The sequence below is a fragment of the Arachis duranensis genome, chromosome 1 (assembly GCF_000817695.3).
Source record: "Arachis duranensis cultivar V14167 chromosome 1, aradu.V14167.gnm2.J7QH, whole genome shotgun sequence".
Classification (NCBI taxonomy): Eukaryota; Viridiplantae; Streptophyta; class Magnoliopsida; order Fabales; family Fabaceae; genus Arachis; species Arachis duranensis.
Genome location: NC_029772.3, coordinates 101,500,992 through 101,523,502, shown reverse-complemented (window position 1 = coordinate 101,523,502; position 22,511 = coordinate 101,500,992). Strand labels below are relative to the sequence as shown.

The 22,511-nt window shown below is 36.1% G+C and overlaps 1 protein-coding gene across 1 annotated transcript; it reads left to right on the top strand.

The window, feature by feature from the left end:
* Positions 1-17,107: 17,107 nt before the first annotated feature.
* LOC107471290 (uncharacterized) lies at positions 17,108-18,023 on the top strand. Its single transcript, XM_016090738.1, has 2 exons — positions 17,108-17,639; positions 17,749-18,023. Exons 1-2 carry the CDS (start codon positions 17,108-17,110, stop codon positions 18,021-18,023), a joined length of 807 nt encoding a protein of 268 aa, XP_015946224.1.
* The last annotated feature ends 4,488 nt before the right edge of the window (positions 18,024-22,511 follow it).

The following is a 22,511-nucleotide window of genomic DNA, read 5'->3' as shown; positions in this document are numbered from 1 at the left end:
TCGAAGACTTGGTCGATTTTTTAAAAGTTCAGAGTTATTTAGAGTAATTTTAAAATATGTCAATTTAATTAAAGTAACTTGTAAAATATGTCATTTTTCAAAGTTTAAGCATATTTATGTATTTTATTCCTATGGGCATATTTAGGCATAATTTAAGAATAACTCTGAAATATTTGAAAAGTGATTTTTAAGTTAAATCTCATGATTCACTCTGTTTCAATTTATTATTTTGGAGAAATTGTGGTGTTATGGATAAAGAATTATCATATCTTGGGAGGTATTTAATTATGTGATGAGATGATTGATGTTTGAAAAGGCAACACTAATGACTCTTCTTGTCATCGATTTATCCAGTGATTTGCTGAAGAGCAGTACGAGCACTATAGCCCAGCGAGCGCGATAACCCAAGAATGTACCGAGCATTATATCCCGAAGTGATGGCAATGAGAGACAACGTCCGTAAGGATGTAATGTCGAACGCAGGTCGAAAACCGACGGATGAGCTCATTACCTGCACTAGGGTTAGACATGCATCATACTTGTTTGCGCATATTTCTTATGTGTGTTTTGAATTCATTCTTGTGGTTATATGTTATGTGCTGTTTGCTCTTGATTGTTGTTTGTCCTATGTTTCTTTGTTGTTGTCTGATTGGTCTCGCGCCGATTTATAAAAAACAACTTAACTTGTTTCACCTACTAATAACTCCGCAGTTCTTACCCTCTATCTTCCTCCCCCTTCAGATGGAGACAGGTGCCATTTTCTATGAGCTCGAGCAACCTTATGTACAAGGATCCTATCCTTCGCAACTTCTATGTGGTGGCTGCGGAGCCTCGAGTTCATATGTACGTAGTTAGAGATCATCCTTTCCATCACTCGTTAGCTTCACCTCTCTTTGATCCTGATGCACTATATGCCTTTCCGCTATCGTGGTTACATCCCGATTCTATCCACCATCCTTTTGATTTCATGCATGGAGATCCTGATCCAGCACAGCAGGATGGTTAGGTGGTGCCTGAGCCTGGCCCTGTCATCGGTGACCCCATCCCTGAGTTTCCCCCAGTAGGTTTGGATATGTCGATGGAGTCTCTGTCTACTCACTCCTCTGACCCTTTCACCATAGAGCATATCGAGACTTCAGTCGCTATGTTTGCTCGGCCTTCAGCTGTTGAGCAGATTTCTCCCATCCAGTGGTATAGCTTCAATAGGAGGTAGCAGTGATGGTAGCCTTCAATATACACCCGAGGTCATCGTTATTTTTTACGACGAGGACACCGAGGAGAAAGAGATTGTGGATCTGACTTCTGAGGACGATGAGGATCCTGAGATGGATATAGAGATCATCTTGACTTCTGACAATGATTAAGCAGCAACATCAGCACTTTCTTTTGAGCAGCTCTCCAGTTTCGCCTTTCTTTTATCTTAGACTCTCACTTTTATTTTTTGAGAGATCAGGTTATAAGACTAGGCTAGTCTGGGCGTCAGATTAGGGGGCTTCCTATATGGACCAGACACCGGAGATGTTTTGAGTTGTATATATGTACATAATTGTGAAGGAGTAACTAACTTGTCATCTTTTGGATGCTATATATGTATATATATTATAGTATATTATCCTGTTTGTGTATGTATCTGTTTATCTTATTAGTTTGCATAATCTTGCATTTTTTTGTTTGCTCTTTTTTTTAAGGAAGGTTTTTCATAAAAATCGAGTTCCGTTAACCCTATTACAAGCTTGGTATTAATAATAATAGTGTCAGTGTAGTTTTAAGTTGGTAACACTCGATGTTTCGGTATGAACATGTCATACTGAAAATTGGATCGTTACAATACTCATCAAAATAACAATTCAAAGATTTGCCAAAGTAAGATTTAGCTAATGCCTAATATCTCAGGGTTGTCATCTTTAGTTTTATCTGAGTCATAATATAATAACATTTATTACATTTGAGAACAAACCCTCTCCAATTCAAAATACTATGACAAAAGATCAAAAAGAGCAATGGTAACATCCCAACTTTTTGAATCATGTTTATTATTTAATAATTAATTAATTAATTAAAATTGTAATGATTTAAGATTTAAATTCATAATAAAGAATTAAAAAATAATATATTTAAAAAACTAACATATCTAATTTAAAATTAAAAAATATGAAAACATTACTTGTAGTAAATTCTTAACCGACAATAAACCATCTTTTAAGATATAGTCATAACTAATTTCATGTTCATTGAATTTAAATGATCTTTAGTTATATTAAAAGATAAAAAAAACTAGCTTTATTCTTTAAGTTCAGTATAAAATCAAAATCAAATTAAATTAGGTAGATAAATCTGTTACAAGTTCATAGTAAAAAATCGTACTCTAACCAACCAGTCTGATATACTAACAGTATTTCACGAATATCTCAAGTTGTGATTATCTAATTGACTTTGCTAAATTATCTGTAAATATGTCTCTAATAGCTATTTCCAAATTCCAAACATACAAAATGTTATAGGGCTCGTAAAGTGACAATTCAGATTGAAGATTTTACCTAAACGCGAGTTAGATTCTCCTAACACAATTTATATACACCTAAAAGTTATTTGAGTCTTTTCTTTCTCATTATATTCTCTTTTTTATACAAAACGTTCTAGATAACCTATCTTCTCTATCTTCTATTATCTCTATAAATTATCATTCATATACCTTCTCCACTTTATTATAAGAAAAACCATTATCTCTCCTCACTTCCTTACTCCCACTTTAAATCTTCAGCCAAACTATTCAAAAATTTCACTCATATATTGTTTGAGAAGATATCCTCTCTGAATCATGTAAACTATAAAATATGGAGATTTTTTTTCTATCTAATCAAGGATTCATACCTACATCAAAACATAGACAAAGTCTAACTATGGAACAAGTCTCTTTTCACTAACGAATCGTGTCTATTTACAATGGAATATATATAGGGACTTCACTGGAGGTAGGAGTTTTATGCTACTTTTTTATATGTCACATCTTAAATATTTTTTAATATAGATGTTAGCATTTCATGTCATGATATAATGTCTCTTTACTTCATACACATTATGCATTATAATAACCATCATATGGGTATTAAAGAACTGAGGAAATGATCTCTCGGTAAGAAAAAATGACCCCCAAAGATAAGATAATCGAGATGATCCTTCGGTAAAGGAAGGTGATCGAATTGAGATGATCCTTCAGTAAAGGAAGGTGATCGGCAAACTTTTGGGATAAGAACCTTCGGTAAGGGGGGAGACTCCCATGAATTTTATATAATAATATCTCTTTATTGCATACACATTAAGCATTATAATAACCATCTTAAGTACACTAAAGAATTGAGGAAATGATCTTTCGATAAGGGAAGGTGACTCCTAAAAACAAAATAATGAAATGATCTCTTGGTAAGGGAATGTGATCGACAAACTTATGTCTCTTTTTTTTGCGTGACTTTCTTCTTGTATATGTCTTAAATAACTTTGGTTGTTAATTGAACCAAAGGAATGATACTTCGGTAAGGAAAGGTTACTCTCAAATACAAGATATGGATATGATCATTCGATAAGGAAAGGTGATCAATGGAGATGATCCTTCGGTAAGGAAAGGTGATCGTCAAAATGTTTGGGATAAGAACCTTCGGTAAAGGAAGGGGACTCCTACCTTTTTATATCGGTTTGAGCTCAATACCATTCATAAAAACTAAGAGAGAAAGTAATGAAAAGTACAGAAAAAAGTGTGACTATGATTGTTCTTCTTTTATCCTTTCTGTTTGATTTATGATTATGTTTATTATTATTATTTTATTCAAAGATCCTTTCTATTTGATTTATGGTTATGGGCTTGTGGTGCACGAAATTTAACTTCGTACAACTGAACCAGCAAGTGCACTAGGTCATCCAAGTAATACCTAAGGTGAGTCAGGGTCGATCCCACGAGGATTGTCGGCTTTGATCAAACTGTGGTTATCTTGTAAATCTTAGTCAAGCGGATAGAAAAGTTGTTTAGTTGTTTAAGCGCATAAAAGTAAAATAAAATAAAATTAACGTTACTCAGTGGTTGTGAATTCAATGATAAGAAGATGGTTAAGGCTTTGGAGATGTTTTGTTCTTCTAGATCAATACTTTCTTACTATCTACTCCAATTGTGAATGATTTCTTCTATAGCAGGCTGTATGTGATCAACGCCAGTTGAGAGGCCGCCAATCTTCCTCTAGGCTAAACACCAGGTTTAGTGCGCATCCAGTATGAATGAGGGTGAAGCTCCTGTAGTCCATCCCCTTGGTGATCCTCTTCAAAATGTCACAGACAAGGTTGAATCTTCCGAATCAGAGAATGTTGTGCCTTGATTCTAGGCTTTACCGCAAAGATCCTAATCTCCCAATGCCTCGGCTGAAATGATGTCTCAAGAAGTTCCCAACAAAGTCGTGGATTAGCTGTCTAAGAGATGTACCCTCAAGATAGTGGTTCATTGATATCCGATGAAAGACGCTCGTTGAACCCATGTAGAATAGAGATAACTTGTGACGGTTCAACTTATTCATAAGGTTGAAGAACGAAGATACATCTTAGGAGAGAATCAAACACGAATTGAAATAGAACAGTAGTGCTTTTGTTAATCCATAAAACTCAACAGAGCTCCTAACCCTAACTTAAGAGGTTTAGTGGCTCATATTGTACAATGAAACTTGAAAATCTGAAATAATATTCTATGGTGGTCGAAGATCCTAAAACAAGAGTGATCTTCTCCTATATATACTAATCTAATAACTAAGGATTACAGAAATATGATAGGCTTAGGCTTGTAGTGCGAAAATCCACTTCTGAGGCCCACTTAGTGAGTGTCTGGGATGAGCTAGAGTGTCTCCACGTGCTAGTAGGGCTCTTGGGTGTTGAACGCCCCCTTAGGACTCCCCTTTGGGCGTTGGACGCCAGATACTTCCTTTTGGGCGTCCAACGCGAGTAAGGGGGTAGATGGCGGCGTTGAATGCCAGTTTTGGGCCTTCATCTCCAAAGACAAGTATAAACTATTATATATTGCTGGAAATCCCTAGAGGTTAGCTTTCCATATCCGTTGAAAATGCTCCATTTGGATATCTGTAACTCTAGAAATGCTTGCTTGAATGCACGAAAGTCAGATCCTGACAGCATCTGCTACGCTTTCCTTACCTCTGAATCAGACTTTGTCAAAACTCTCATATTTCAACCAGAAAATATCTGAAATCACCATAAAACACAACAACTCATAGTAGAATCCAAAATGTGAATTTTACACTAAAATCTATGAAAACATAATAAAACTTAAACAAAATATGCTAAAAACTATATGAAAATGATATCAAAAAGCGTATAAAATATCCACTCATCAGCTTGTTTGGGAGAGTTTCTAAGAAAAAAATCTTTTTTATCAAGATAATGGCACCTAAACAAGCACTATGTTTATTATTCTTATTTCATTCAAAGATCCTTCTTTTATCCAGAAATCCTTTCTGTTTGACTTACGATTATGTTTATTATTTTTATTTTATTCAAAGATCCTTCTTTTATTCAAAAATCTTTTCTGTTTGATTTATGATTATGTTTATTGTCCTTATTTTATTTATAGATAATTTCTGTTTGATTTATCTATGGCAATGTTACTATTCTTCTTTTATTTATTTTCCCTTGCTTTATGGCCTACGAGAACATCAAATCAAAGTTTATGAGTTTGCATTCTATATGTTTTAACATTATAGGCATTTCGTTATGAGTCACATGTGTCATAATATAAGTAAATGATAAACATCTAAAAGTTACGCCACTCCAAGTAATAAAAAATTTTTAAAATCATAATTGAACAATATTGCATTATCATCATTTTTATTTTAAACTCGGAGTGATTGGGGATGGATACGATGGCACCATATATAGATAAACTACTGAGAAATTTTTATTTCTGACCCCTTTCTCTATACTATCTTCAAGAACAATGTGGTGCAAAGCAATATGCTACTTGATTGAGCTAAAAAGACCAGTACACTATAAGATGGTTAGTAGTGGAATATCAAGGACATAGATATAGAACATTAAGCACCTACCCAAATTCATATTAAGGATGGAGGATAGACGATTGTTTTAACCAAAGTTATACAAAGTGAGAGAATTAGAATTCCCTGTGTGTCTTATTTAATCTTTATTGAGTGACTATAATTGTGGTTATAATGTTTGTCTTTATTTATTATAAGATTATTTGATATGGGTAAAATTTTTCATTGTTTTTGCCTTTATAATTTAGTACGCCCAATTTTTGTCTTAGTATCACTAGGTCCACTTATACTTCTCCCAACTAGTAACGATTCTTGTGATCAAGCTTCTCACTATTTTCAAATGACTTTCAAAAATAAAAACTAGTTATCTACTATTTTTTTATAGAATATTTTATTTAAAGATTTTTACTTTAAAATTTCATAAAATTTAAGTATCAACAACCAATATAATTCAAATAAGGTTTAGGGCTAGTCTGAAAATATTAGGGTATTACAGCAATGACCAGTACCACAAAATACATGTAGATAAACCATAAACTAAACATTAACCCAAAATATTCAAGGCATAAGTGTGGCTCTCCCAACATTTGCACACATCTCAAAAAATAGGAAAAACTTAAAATATAAATCAACATAACAAAGATAAGAACTAATTTGAAATTTAAGCTTTGTAGACCTACTCCAATAGCTAATTTCTGATGGATAAAGATCCATCCTAACAGTATTTAATTTTGATCATCTTTGAGGAAGGACCCATAGTTTTATCCAAGGCATTCTGAAAATCTAAATCAAGATTTCGTTCACTTTAAAACACACAGAATCCTTACAAATATTAGACATATCAATTTTGGTTGTATTATCTAGAAGATAAGATAGAAGATCCTAAACACACAAAAGAAGAAAGTAATACTTAATTAATGAGAATAAGAGAAGAAACAATGCAATGACAGATTAAATCAACTAATTGTAACAGATTATTTAGACAAATATCTAAATTTTCTCAACATCAAATTGAGGTAATGATGCGTACATACAACACACCACTCTCAATTTCACAATTGCATACATGCGAACAGTGGCAACTTTCTCGTCTATACATTTATGATGCGTACGCATAATTTCTAATTTCTTCTAGCTCACCCCTCTTTTCGTGTTTACTAGAGTGCGAACCCTAATTCGCATGGCCACTATCTCTCTTCCTCTCTTCTTCTTCTCCTTCCTCCCATTCTCTCCTTTCTCTTTTGCCACCAGCGTCCACCATTGCTGCCGCACCTCTCTCTTCTTTTATTTTTTCTCCTTCTTCTTTCTCTTTCCATTTCCCTTATCCCTTTATCTTCACCTTCTTCTCAACCACCGCGTCACCCCCTTCTCTTTGCTCAACCCCTGCTCACTAACGGTCGCCACAGCCGTCGCGGCTATCTTTGCTTTCCTCTCTCCTCTCTCTAATCCACCTAGAGAACTGATGATTGGATTTTTGACGGTTTAGAATTTCACTAATGAAATCTCGTTGTAAAGCATAGTTTCTAAACCAAACAATAATCCTTTCATACAAAAAGTTGTTTGTCACTAGTACAAACCCCTAAAATTTATAAACCGAAGTATTCAAACCTCGGGTCGTTCTCCCTAGGATTTACAATAAAGTGTCTTGTTATTGGTTTGAGTTATTTTGGGGTTTTGATAAGAAGCATGAAAAGTAAATGGCAATGAAAATAAACTAACAACTATAAAAGCTCTCGACAAGATATGAGAACTAGAAATCCTATCCTAGTTATCCTTCTCAATTGTGATGAGAATTGTATATTGCTCCCACTTAGTTAACCTCTAACCATGGAGGAAAGTCAAGTGGATGAATCAATTCGATTCCTCAAGTCCTAATCAACTCCTAAAGGAAAGACTAGCTTTAGAGGCATTCAAATCAATTAGCAACTTCTAATTGTCAATCAACAAAGGAATTAGATAACTCAAGAGTCACTAATTACTCTACCTAGGCCAAGAGGAACACAACCTATACTAAAATCCAATCAAGCATTTCATCAAACACTTGGAAGGCATAAAAGGAAAGCATAGTAAATCAACAACAAGAACAAAATCTAACAACAATTATTGGAAGGAATTAACAACACAAATCGAAGGGAACACAATTATTATGATTTACCTTGAATTGAATTGAAAGAGAAAGGAAGAAACAAAAGTGGATCTACAACAAAGTATAAGAACAACATAAAAGAAATTACAACTAAAGAATGGAAGAAGAATGAATGTAACTAGAAGGGATTGAGAAGATAGAAGTAGAAGAAGATGAAAGCAAAGATTAAAATCTAGATATAAGATTATTGAACTAAACCTAATCCTAATTCTAGAGAGAAGTGAGAGCTTCTCTCTCTAGAAAGTAACTCTAAACTAATCCTAATGAGTGTGTATCATTAATTCATGCCTTCCCCTTAATCTTTCATCCTTTTATTCCTTTCCCTTAGCAACTGGCGCCAAAAATGGGTTCAGAAACCCTCTCAAAACGCCAGGCACGTGTTGCATTAATGAGGTCATGTGCCGTCATCGACGCGTGCGCGCACGGTACGCGTGCGCGTCCTTGGCCTGTTTCGCAATGTGCGCGCGTGCGCGTGCATGGCCGAGACCAATTCTTTGGCTTTTTGTGCTTCTCTCCACTTGTATGCTTTCTTCCTTGCTTCCTTTGATCCATGCCTAGCTTATTCCAATCCTGAGATTACTAGCAAACACATCAAGGCATCTTATGGAATCAAGGATGGATTAAAATATCAAAATAAGGCTTGAAAAGCATGTTTTTACACTTAAGCACAAATACGGGAGAGATTTCAAAACTATACCAATTCATAGGCTAAATGTGACAAAAGGTTATCAAAATACTCTAAATTCAATACAAAATAAACCGTCAAATTGGGGTTTATCAAGAACCACCTACTTTATCTCTTCTCAATTCGCATTTTCAAAATAGGATAGCCCCTATTTTTCTCATTTCCAGTGAGCTCTGCCACCATTAGTGACCAACCGTCTACCATCTCTAGCATCGATGACATCACAGCATCGTAGCACTCCTCTCACCCATTCTCTATTTTTTAGTTCTGCATGCAAGTTACTGTAAAATTTAGTAAATTAATAAATAATTAACTAATAAATTAATTATAAGTCAAGGGGATTAAAAAATTAAATTTTATAATTTGAAGAAATAAAAATATTTAAAATATGAATTAAAACACTAATTTTAAATATTTTGGCCCAAAGTTGGACCAACAAATCAAATCGATTGAACCGGACCCATATTGGGCCTAAGACCCAACATATATAAACCAAACTCAGCCACTCCTTTCCTTCATTATTGCCATTCATACTGGGTTGAAGAGGGGAGAAGCAAGAACCTTAAACCCTTATCACCTCAAGCTTCAATTCCTCCTAACTTTCAATCCGAAGCTCCAATTGCCGCACCATTTGCGACTACCCCGACCGCCTTGCCGATCTCTTTAAATCCATTTGAACACAGTGGTATGAAATTTAAAATCTTTCACCCAACCCTTACCTCTCTTTAATTTTTGTGAATTTGGTTCATGGGTATTGAGAATTTTGCACGTTTGATGATTTAGAGGTACTCTAGTGCGACGCATAGCTGGGTTTTATCTAATTACTAAGTGGATAAAGGTGAGAAACTCTTATCTCCTATGAATTCTTCGATTTTGTGAAGTTTAGGTATTGAAATTGTGATTATGTATGAAATTGTATGGAATTAGATTGAATCCATGTGAATTGAAGTCAAACCGGTAAAGTGGACAACATGGAATAACTTTTTGGTGGCTGGAAACTTGATTGAGTTGGGTTGGAAGCTTGGGAGCTTGAGAAGAAAAGGTCTTCGTAGTATCTTTGAGCTTGAGAGAAAATCGGCCAATGTATGGTTTTGGCTTCCTATAGCTAATATATAATATTGTGTGAAAACTTAAGCTAGTTGCCACAAGATAGGCTTGAATGCTCTGAATTGTTGGATTTGGTTGATTATATATGTATAAATGTGATGTTGATAATGATTAGTGAAATTGGTAGAATTATATGTGAAAAATGGTTTGAATGAATTGATGAATTTAGGTGTTAGAATGATTGTAAAGTGAATAAAGAGTATGTATATTATCCTTTATGTCCGCTGTTATCTATCACTTCTACGCTTAACCGTTTTGAGTGTGATGTGAATCTCGAGTTTTTTTTTGTTTAACTTTTCTTCAAGGATCCTAGTTAAATTGTTCTTTGTACATGTGTGTGTGTGTGTGCGCGCGCGCGCGCGTGCGCGTGTGCGTGCGCGTCTTTGTGTGTGTGTACGTAGTTTACTTTTAGAAGTCGTAATACTCCACCACCTCTGATTTTCAAAATTAAGCGTAAAGCTCTGTGTGATAGGGTGTTATAGTTACCATTTTGCTTTTAACATCTATTTTGGTTAGTTTTAATACCTTATGTTTGTTTCTAGTTAGTTAGTTTAGTTAGCTTTAATTGTTATTTTAGTTGATATTAGATTGTTGAGATAGGTTAGAACTAGGATTGTTAGGTTTAATACTGTTGAAGTGTTTATGAATCTTTGTTACTTGGTGGATATTGTGGTTAAACTTGATTGAATATGGTTTTATGTTTGATTAGTTATTGTTTGAATACTTATTCTACTGAATTTATACCATGCTACCGAATCTATGTCAATCTTGATGAATTCGTATTTAGGTCAATGGATGCCTGTTTTGTGTAAAGTTACTGGAATTTTGGCTAAATAGCATTCTTTGAATGGGGTTATAGATTGTTACTTGGTTTTATTTCGTTTGCACTTTTGACAATTACATAGGCCAAGTGGTTGTCAAATTACCTCAAGAGCTTTTGATTCAAATTTTGATCAATCCCTTGAAATTAATGCTTGTTTCTCTTTTATTAGAACTATTGTACATTGATGATTGAGTATAATATTTCTAATTGATCAAAATTGTCGATATTTTGTTGATTGATTAAGATCTTTTACCTAATGGTGCAAGATTAATGAAATTGATCCTATGTGACCCCATGTGGTTCACTTCGTGTGTTACAATTGGTTTTGGGTTACACTATGTGTGAAACTTCAAATTTTTTTACATCAATCTTTGTGCTATTAGTCGTGAAAGCATTGGTGTTTGAACATGCTATCCACACCTTATTTGAACATTGTTCTTGGTTGATTCAATTACTTTTGGATATGCCTCTATGCACATCTTAGATTTCAAATTACATGTTGTAGCTACCATATAATTGGAATTAATGATTCTTGTTGGCATTTGATTACGAATGACACTTGTGTGTACTCCATGTTATTTGTTTATAATCTTGCCTTGTTTCCTTCATTCCTATAGTTGATATATTCTCCCTCTATTCTTTTTCAGGATAAGTGATCAAAGGAAAAATGGGAAAAGAAAGGTCAAAGCTAGGATTTGACGTCAAATTGACAAGAGCAAGCAATAAGTGTCATTTTTCCGCAACCTCACCTTAATGGAGCCACCAAGCGAGATGAAGTTGATCAGAGGACTCCTACCGACGACCTTTCCAAATTTTCCAACCGATGCTCTAAGCTTAAGATGTCAAATTTTTGGAAGCGGAGCCTCCATGTTGAGCGAAAACTCCGCATCCCTAACGAACTTAAAAAATTTACTGAAAATCGTATTAATAAGAGGGGATGGGAGTTCCTTGATAGGGACTTAGTGGAGATAAACTTATTGTGAATCCACGAGTTCTATTCCAACTACTACATTGCAGCTTTCGATTTGGTTTATCTTTGCGGGAAGCAAATCCCGATGACTGAGGCAGCCCTCCGGGAGATTTTTCAAATGCGACCAAAGCCTAACGAAAAAGATGCCTATGAAAAGGCAAAGGAAGCTTGAAAGATGCTTACCTTTGAATAGGACAAGGTTTTGGAGTGTATAGCACAACCTGAGAGCGCTTGAATTATGAGACAGTAGAAGCCTGGCCCTGATGGAATCCCGATCAAGGCTCTAACCATTGAGGCTTAGCTTTAACATGAAATCCTTTCAAATTATGTGATGCCGAGCACTGATGAGACCAAGGTTACCGTTGACATGGCGTGATGATATGGTGTGTCTTGGAAGGGAAACCTTTATACCTTCCAAAGCACATTTGAATATTGATGGGAAGAAGAGTGCATGTCGTGGGTAATTTGGCATTCCCTACTTTGATTACACAGCTGGCTCTCAAGGCTGGTGTGGAATGGGCGAAAGATGATGAGATGCCCACCATCATTCAGAGCAAGGAAGTCATTCCTCATGGGGTGTGGTATAAGTCTCAAGCCATGACCAGGTAAAAAGGGAAGAGCCAGGCATCTTCTTCAGAAGCAGGCCCCATCATCAGCACCAGATTACTAGTAACCACCACCTCTACCACCATCACAGTTGATCCATCACATAGTCCTCAAACTTTTCAAGACAATGGACCACATGGAGTATCGCCAAAAGCGGCGCTATGAAAACATGAAGAGGCAGGTCAAGGAGTGGGATCCATTGCTTGAAGAGTTTGATACACCAGAGTCACAGTCAAAAGCAAGCGGAGATGACAACCAGGCAGTGAATTTGGAGGTACCCTAGCCACATGAGCCTGAGCATCCACCAGCTGGAGGCAGAGAGTTGTAGAACTTCTTTCTCACCTTGTTGGTCAAAGCACACGATGGACCGTGCAAACTTCAAGTATGGGGGGATTAGATCGGATCGGCATGGTTGTAAAATTCTTCCTCTGAACACTTTCTACCTTATTTTGTTATGTTCCTTGAATTCTACTTTAGTTATTTTGATATTTGAACTCTTTTTCTTGTTAGTTTGTATATAAGCTGAAACTTTATTCTAGTTTTCTTTAACACACTTTTTTTGTTATGGTTTGTATATATGTTTCTTTTTAATTTTAGTTATGGTTGAGTGAATGTGGACTAGAGGATCTAGGTTTTTTCCTATGTGCATGCGTTAAACTGAGAATAGTGAAATAAGAAAGAAGTTTAGAATTTTAATTTTCATCCAACCACTCATTTGAAAAAAAAAGATTAGAGCATAGATTTGAGTTTCCAAGAATAATAAGATTTAAGCTAATTGGTTAGAATAATAAGTTTTTAAAAAAAATTTTTTTTTTAGGAAATCTCATTGATTTGAGTTAAAGCTTTTCTTTTGAACTTTCTTGAATAATAGATGTGGAGCGTAGATTAGAGCTAGAACACACAATCAAGTGAGATTTTAGCTTTGATGTATGGTTACATTATTTTAACCACTATTTCATTCTTTTGCGTGTTATTCTCTATATAATTGTGATCTTTGACTTGTTTGATTCTTGATCTCCATTATTTCATGTATGGATGCATTTATATGATTGAGGTATTATTTCATATTAACTCACTTGCCTAAATAGCCTCACCCTATTAATCTATCATTGTTACCTAATTTTGAGCCTAATAGATTCTCCTTTGTTTTGAATTTTAGCATAACTCTAACCCTAAGCGGAAAATCATAAATGTCCCAATTTGATTTTTTATTAGCTTAGACTATTGGATGTTGCATAATGTAAGTGTGGGGAAAAAGAAAATATTGGTAGAGAAAAAGGGTGTATTTCTTGAAACAAAAATTTTGAAAATTGAGCAACACATACATGCATTACATTGTTAAAAGCATATGCATTTACTCATAGAAAAAAAAATAATTTGAAGGTAATAATTATTGTTCCATATGGTAGTCCTAAAAGCAAGGGCATATGTGATGTAAATTGAAGAGAGTGTGTATGTGCATAGGTAGCTAGATTCATGAAGTAGGATCAAGTAGGTTGTTGTAGGTTAGGTGAAGGTTTAAGCTAATAGGATCAAGTAGGTTGTTGTAGGTTAGGTGGAGGTTTAAGCTAATCAATGATTCAAATTTATAGTCTAATTGACCATATACATCCTCACATTTACTCTAATCCCATTACAACCTTTTAAAGTCCTCATGAGATTTGTATGTATACATTGAATATTTGTTGATTGTTAGAAGAAAAACAAGTCTTAGAAAGCAAGGTTAGAAGATAATTGAATGATCAACCATATACACTAGAGCGGTTAGAGAGTAAATACACGATTCGACTGCTCAATTCTATATTCGCTTTTCTCATCGGATCTTATCTGGCAAGTTTGTAAAATTTTCTAGAACTCGGTTAATTGATGGAATTGAATTGATTGATATATTATTTTTAACCTAAATGCTCATATATATTCTTGAAAATTGACTTATTTTTTACCAAGTAGATAAAAGTAGGTAGAATTAGCTAGAATAGTTAAATGTATATAGATAGCTTACATCTATTAAGTGTTGATATCCCTTGATCTTATCTTTCTCAATGCTTAGCAGGAGGACATGTTATTATTTAAGTGTGTGGAAATTGATTAATCTATATTTTACAATAATTTTTAGGTTGACAATGGTGGAACTTATCAACTTATCTTGCACTTATTTCTTGAAATTGCATATTTTTGTGAATTTTCTCCTAATTGTATTTAATTGTTAAAAACATGTTTTTTATGCTTTAAATTGTTGAATTTATTTCACTTTTATTCTATTCGATACTTTGATATGTTTGTTTGAGTGATTTAAGGTTTAGAAGGCAAGGATGGTTTGAAAAAGTGGAGAAAAAACTTTGATAGCGTTGGTTGTCGATTTAGGACTATATCTACGACGGATGCTGTGTTTTAATTTGTGAAATTCTAAACCCGTATCTAGTGCTCACCAATTACCCATTAAGGATGATAGTTCATCTAAAGGAATCTCTTTTTCTTTGGTTATCACACCTTCATTCACATTTAAATCTTCCATATCTTGATCTATTTTTCTCTTCTTAAAGATTATGAATTTTTTCTTAGGAATTGGTTGATTCACTTTAGCTTCACCATCTCCTTTTTCTGGGTCAGAAGATCCTTCTTTTTCAGCTTGTCTTCTCCTTAAATGTGCTGTTAATCTAGCCGCAGTTACACTAGAAAATTTCTTCCCTGCTTTTAATCTCTTCCCGTGGAAGTAATTTTGAAACTGACATATATTTATTCTTTTCGATAGCTTCTACCAAGTATTCTAACACACATTCATCATTGAAGCTAATTACCTCAGGCCCAAGAACTTGTTGAGGTTCACAACACCAGTATAATAGAAATTTCTCGCCAAGGTTTTCATTAATATAAAACGAAAAATCCTCATATACATATTTCACTTTTAAAAATATTTTTTTAAAATCTTTATAAGAAGAGTTGTACACCTTAAAATACTCCATCTAGGACAGCATTTAAATTGATCCAAATCCCTTTTCATATCCCTTTTGCCTAAAATAGTGAGAAAAATACTTTCAAAAAATGTTTTACTTCTAAAACCTCCATCAATATTTCAAAACATTTTAGAAAAATCCATCCGTTCAGATGAAGTTGCGAGACTACACAGTTTAATTGTTTTAATACTAAATACTCAAAATTAATAAAAAATAATCTTATTTGCAACTCCTATAAGATCCAACTATAAATATAAAAGAACTCACAATCATCTTTTTTGTGAAAAATGCATTTAGCCTTAATGCATATCATCAACTCTACTTAAATATCAGAACTACTCCTCACTATTTTCGAACAATCTATTGACATGATACTTTCTTTTCAATGAACAAAGAACCACGAATCTTAATATCATCGTCAACTCATGCATATGCGTCGCTATCATCACTTATGGAGGATTTCTCCGTTTTATTTCCCTTTTTACTCACAGTAAACAGAAAAAATGTAAACTCAACAATAAAGACAAAAGAGCGTTATAGGATTTTTTTGAAAGTGGTTTTACGACTTATTTTTACAGCTACACTCTCGAAGGTGTGACTTTTTATTTCAATTCAATGAAAACTATTCATTGTTTTAATCCACGCCACTCACGTTTTTTAATCCTTCATCTTAACAGTTTCTATTCCCTTAGAATAGGATTTTTTTCTTAAATAAAATAAAAAAATTAAATAATTTCCCAAACAAGATATTTAAGCTTTATTTTCCAGAATACAATTTTTTTTGTAATAAGATCAAGTTCGCCGTACCCCCGGTGAACTCTATATAAATTATAGAGTTTTTTGCACCCTTCGGCGAACTATATGTTAGGTTTCCAAAATAAAATCATATATGTTGAAGAGCTTATCACAAAACCACAATTTCATTGTTCATTTTCTTTCTCTCATTGTTGATATTTTCTCTATGATGTCAAGGAATCTATTGATATCCATTCATTACGATGGTGAAATTGTGTAGGACGAAGAAGGTTCTATCGTTTTTAGATCGGGACAAACAATAATTACCTATATAACACCGGAAGTCAATAGTTTAATAGTTTTGAAGAATTTGATATTGTATTTCATCGGGCAGCAAGAGGCAAAAAGGGTGAAAATTTTTACTACAGATATCCGATGAAAGTAGATGGCAGTTTATTTTATAAAAGGTATATTACAATTGTATTGTCTCTGTTACTATTACATTTATCAAAGCACGGTTGTGAGAAATATTTCTATTGTCTTGAATTAGGTACCGTTTGCGCGACAACGAGAACGTACGGCTTATAAGGTCGTGGCACAATCGATGGACAAATATTCATCTGTTGAAATTATTTGTGTATCTCGTTAAGGTGGGTGGCCGAGGATCATCTGCAGATACTGTCAATGATAGTTCGTCGAGTGGAGCTGTTAGACGAACTATCAGAAGAACTATGGTGGATCAAAATATGCCACCTGAGGGTAGTTAGGAGGGCTCTAATATTGAAGTTCGTAATGTCGACTTAATGGACGATGATGTTAAAAGTCATGATGGTTCTGCTATAAGAGATCCGATGATGGATCAGTATGAAGTTAACCCCGATGACAGAGACGATGCTAAGGAAGAACCACCTGAAATTCCTGATGATGGTGATGAGGAAGAAGAGATGAACTTCTATGTTGACATACAGATTGCTCTGACATAACCTGCCATTTCTCGACCACATGACCGGCCGGATCATTTCACGAGGTTGAATCTCGATGCAATGAATTCAGATCGGCCGTTTACCCAAGGAGGCCCTGATGAGGATCTAAGCGATGAGTTTGAGGTTGGACAACAATTTAAGAACAAAGAAGAAGTCCTGTTGACAGTTAAGCAGTACAGCATTAAGAGGGTTGCGGAGTACAAAATAGTAAAGAGTGACCAGTTAAGGTACAATGCACAATGTATCCAGTTCAGACTCGGTTGTAATTGGTGCATACTCATATCATATCGCCGAAAGCAAGAAAAGTGGGAGGTGAGAAGATACACTGGGTTTCATACTTGCATGCAAACTTTGATGGGACAAGACCATGGTAGGTTGGATTCGAAGGTGATTGCGCAACACATTTTCACGATGGTCAAAGCCGATCCAACAATCAGCATAATGGTTCTCCAAGGAGGTGTGAAGAATCACTTTGGTTACAAGGCGTCCTATAGAAAGGTTTGGCTTGCAAACAAAGAGTCATTGCTAGAATATATGGCGATTAGGAGGAGTCATACAATGAGCTTTCTCGTTGGTTATTCGCTATGCAGATGTACTTGCCTAGTAAGATTTATTTCAAATTCGGTTATTCACTACTAAAAAAGTCAGACGTGTACAATAAGCCAACTAAATATGTCTCTTTAGGTACTTGGGTACACTAGTGACTCAACCATGTCCTGGTTCCACTGACACTGTCATGTTTCATCGGGTCTTTTGGACATTTCCAACGTGCATTAAGGCTTTCAAGCATTGCAAGCCACTTATTTTCATTGATGGAACTCACTTATATGGTAAATACAGTGGGACCTTGCTGATGGCCATAGCTCAAGACGGCAACGCAAATATTTTGCCTATTATAGTTGCCATTGTTGAGGGTGAGACAAAGGAGGCATGGTCATTCTTTCTGTCGTATCTGCGGGAGCATGTCACACCATAACCCGAGGTCTTAGTGATCTCAGACAAACATAAATCCATTGATGGTGCGCTGAACGCCAAAGGGAGTTTATGGAAACCACCTCACGCCTTCCAGGCGTTTTGTACAAGACACATTGCAGCCAACTTCATGACTCACTTTAAGAACAAAGACTTGAAGAAGGTTCTGATTAATGCAGCGTATTCAAAGTCGCAGCGTGAGTTTGCTCATTATTTTGGCCGGCTAAGGGGAGAAAATGTAGCAATCACAAACTGGATTAAAGAAATACCACGGTCCCAGTGGACACAGTATGCTGATGAGGGTCGTTGATTTGGTCACATGAAGACCAATATCTCTGAGTGTATTAACAATGTTATGAACGGTTTCCGTAATTTGCCGATCATAGCTCTTGTTAAGTCAAGCTATTTCCCCAATATCAAAATGAACACTAGCCTTCGGCTTCTGTCTCTGCTGACTGGTCCCTACTTCTGAGTGATGTGACACAGGGGGTCTCAAGGACAAGTAGTCTCTGAGTATGAGTCCTGAAACAAACCCAACCGTCTAGCCTGCATCCTCGGCCTGGTGAGCTGGTGGGCTGACGGGGTCTCTATCGTGGGGAGTCTTGTCACCACCCTGCCTCCCACGCCCTGCACCGCATCTACCTCTCCCCTTGGCTCTCCCCCGCCCCCTACCTCTACCTCCTCCTGCAGCTGGCCTCATCTCCGGAAGGTGACCATCCTTCGGCTGATGCAGATCTGGAGCAAGTGGATGGTGGATGGGCAGGTCCTTTGGCATAACTCCAGCCGCCACTAGGTGCTGGTCACCTAGACCGATTAACTCTATGTGCGCCCACTGCAGGTACCAATTCATATATAGGAGGGATGGACGCAGCTCTATATGATGGTGTATAGGCAGTCGATGGTGGACCCGAGCATCCCACAACTTATGCCAACCACCAAGCAGCTGCGGGAACCACTCACCGCCCCCAAACCGACCGTCCAACATGTGCATGTCTTCAATGTATAGTGGCCTAGTCGAAATGTGCTGCAGGCCACCGAACTGACATACTACCCAATCCACCTAATGCCACTCGACGATAGCAAAGCAAATCAGCGGACAAACAACTGGCGCCAAGGCCTCTGCCTCAGCTATTGCCGGTGGAACTAGACCAACCAGTTGTGGGTCAGCATACGATGTCCACTCAACCTGTTCACAAAACGCATATAAATGACGACATTCAAATTTCAAATGAAATAGGTATTAAAGTAAATTAAAGTTAAATATGTAAACTTAAATATTAATCACTTACATTCAGCATCCTAATCCCATTCAAGGTACGCCTATAATGCCTAAGCCTACTCTCACCTCTGGCATTGTCCGTCCGGTACTGAACCCACCTACAATGCCAACCATAATATTATTTTATCGCTCAACTTAATTAACTAAGAAATAATAACATGAAGGGTTATTATAAGTATTATAATAATATCTCTCCATCAGAGAAAATCGACGAGTATCAAAGCCCTCGGACAATACCAGCGGAATATGGTGATAAGCCCAGGATAGCAGCAGGCTGACGCACCCACCCAAATTGCGCTGACCATGCTCCAAGGCCTGACACATCTGGCGGTACAGTCATGCCAGTACAGCCGAGCCCCACAATAGTCAGCCACACGTCTCAAGGTCCTCCAGTAGGGGGAGCCACCTGATATGCACCTGAGAGTCAGATGCATCTGGGAATAGGATACCTCTATCAACTGCATGATGTACCCTCTTGTGTACCTCAACAGGCGCTCCTCTGTGGCGTCCTACTCCAGCTCTCCACAAACCGTGTTGTGGAACCAAGTGAGATTCATAGTCCACTTCGTTTGTGACTGTCTGTCATCTAGGCCGGGAACAACACTCAAAATCTGCTCACATAACTCCTCAATGGTCTGTCTCTGATAGTGCTGCTCCCACCCACCAATGTATCCACTCACAGGATCAGCGTCGATCCTAAGTACCAGCTGATAGGCCACGTCCTGGAGGGTGATAGTCATCTTCCTACACGGTAGATAAAACGTGTGAGACTCAGGCCTCCACCTCTCTATCAAAGCCGAGGCAAGCGGCCAATCGTGTTCGAACTCGACCATATAGGCCACATACTCAAACCCGGCTCGTCTGAGATATGGCCTAATCTGCTCCAGCGGCCATGTCATCAAATTCCGCCTGGTGCGCAAGATCCAAGGCGTCTACCAAACAAAAACAAAAAATAAAAAAAAGGTGACGGTGAACACATAAAATAACAAATTCACTGCTTTTTAATTACAATAAAATAAAAAATAGTTAAAAAAGTGTACCACTCGATCAAGTCTACCAACAATGTGCTCAGCGTGATCCAATCTGTACATCTCACCCTCATAACTCAATAACTGCTACTCCATCTAAACATAATCTAGTAAAATGAAATTACACACACTAAACTAAGTTCTTTTTACGTTAACTAAATTATTTAAAAAAATATTTAAATCCAAAACAGCTTATAAACATAGTAATTCTAATCCTGCCCGACTAACTGACGTTGTCAACTAACTAATTAATTAATAAATAACTAACTGAACCCTAAATTTTACTAATTAAGTTCCTTTCTAGTCTAACTTAACCTTATTCATTATTCCACTAATTATCTTTTGATTCACAACTTAAACTAATTATTCTGACTAAACTAACTAACAATTTACTTTATTATACTAATTAACATGTTATAGACAATAAACAACAACTATACTTAAAAACAATAACATAAAAAATCTAACTAACATAAAAACAGTTAACAATAAGTCTAACTAACATCTAAATAGTAAATCTGTAACTCTAACTAACATGCAATCTATAACTAATAATTTTCTCTAACATGTAAATAGTAAATCTAACTAAGCTAAAAAAAATGCACCCACCCAAATTGCGCTGATCATGCTCCATGGCCCGACACATCTGGCGGTACAGCCATGCCAGTACAGCCGAGCCCTACGATAGTCAGCCACACGTCTCAAGGTCCTCCAGTAGGGGGAGCCACCTTATGTGCACCTGAGAGTCAGATGCATCTGGGAATAGGATACCCCCTATCAACTGCATGATGTACCCTCTCGTGTTCCTCAACAGGCGCTCCTCTGTGGCATCCTGCTCCAGCTCTCCACAAACCGTGTTGTGGAACCAAGTGAGATTCATAGTCCACTTCGTCTGTGACTGTCTGTCATCTAGGTCGGGAACAACACTCATAAAAACAGTTAACAATAAGTCTAACTAACATCTAAATAGTAAATCTGTAACTCTAACTAACATGCAAACTATAACTAATAATTTTCTCTAACATGTAAATAGTAAATCTAACTAAGCTAAAAAAAATAACTCTAAGTAAGCTAAAAAAATTAACTCTAACTAACCTGTAGAACCTATGCACAATTACTCAAGAGGGGGGGTGAATTGAGTATTGCAACAACAATGAATCTTTTTGCGAAAGTTAAAGACAATATACAAAAGTGTTATTGTACTAGTATTTTTCCAAGAGCTTAACTCAATTGCTAAGCATTTATAAGGAGCTTTTACTTTCCAATAGACACCAACTCAAATAAATTGATCAAGCTTTTCACCAATCGGGCTTAAGCTACTCCTTAAGTACTTACGAAGCTACTTTTCGATCACAATTTATTTGCTCAAAGGTAAAAGACAATAATATTGAAGCGATGAGTTTGGAGAGATGCAAACGCTATTTAGAGTGGTTCGGCACAATCCTTGTCCTACGTCCACTTTCTTTCTCAATCGCAATTGAGAAGTTCCACTATTCCCAAGCTTCAAGGTGCTCGCGCAAAACCTTTTACAAACCGAGTCCTTAGTTTCTAACACCTCACGGTATATAATGTAGAATGAAAGAATATGAACAATATAGTTTTCAAAAAATCAAAATCACTGAAATAAGGCTTCAATCCATCTATTTATAGATTTCCCAAACCTTAGGAACATTGGGGAGTTAATGGGATGGAGCCTTTTTGTCAAAACTAGCCGTTTTTTATGTTTTTGAATTATTTGCATCGATGCATAACACTTTGCATCGATGCAAATGTGTTTTTGAAGCTGAAATTTGAATTTTCAGCTAGGTTGCATCGATGCAAACATATTTGCATCGATTCAACAGGTCGTCGCATGCTTTGCATCGATGCAAGATGAGTGTGCATCGATGCAAACCTTAAAGAATGGCTTAAAATCACTTTAAAATACTTAGGATTGATCTCAAACTTGTTGGAGTCAATTCCTATGCTTTTGTACCTTTGAAAAACAAGTTTTAAACCATTTGGCTAGCATCGAGTTGCAAGATGTGCATCAAAATATTTTGTGAGTGTATGTTGAGAGATTTAGCAATTGGTTCTTAACAAGAAGTTACCTAAGTCCTAAGACACTATACTTGTCTTCAAATGTTGTGGACTTGAGTTTCTTGTTGTTGTTGTGTTGCTTTCAACTCTTCATTCCTCAACGTTG

What these genes read in the sequence shown, in the direction of transcription:
- LOC107471290 (XM_016090738.1), top strand. Translation starts at nt 17,108, where the DNA reads ATGAATTCAGATCGGCCGTTTACCCAAGGAGGCCCTGATGAGGATCTA. An exon ending in TGGTTATTCGCTATGCAGAT is followed by an intron (nt 17,640 to 17,748) that starts GTACTTGCCTAG and finishes TGGGTACACTAG; the next exon opens with TGACTCAACCATGTCCTGGT.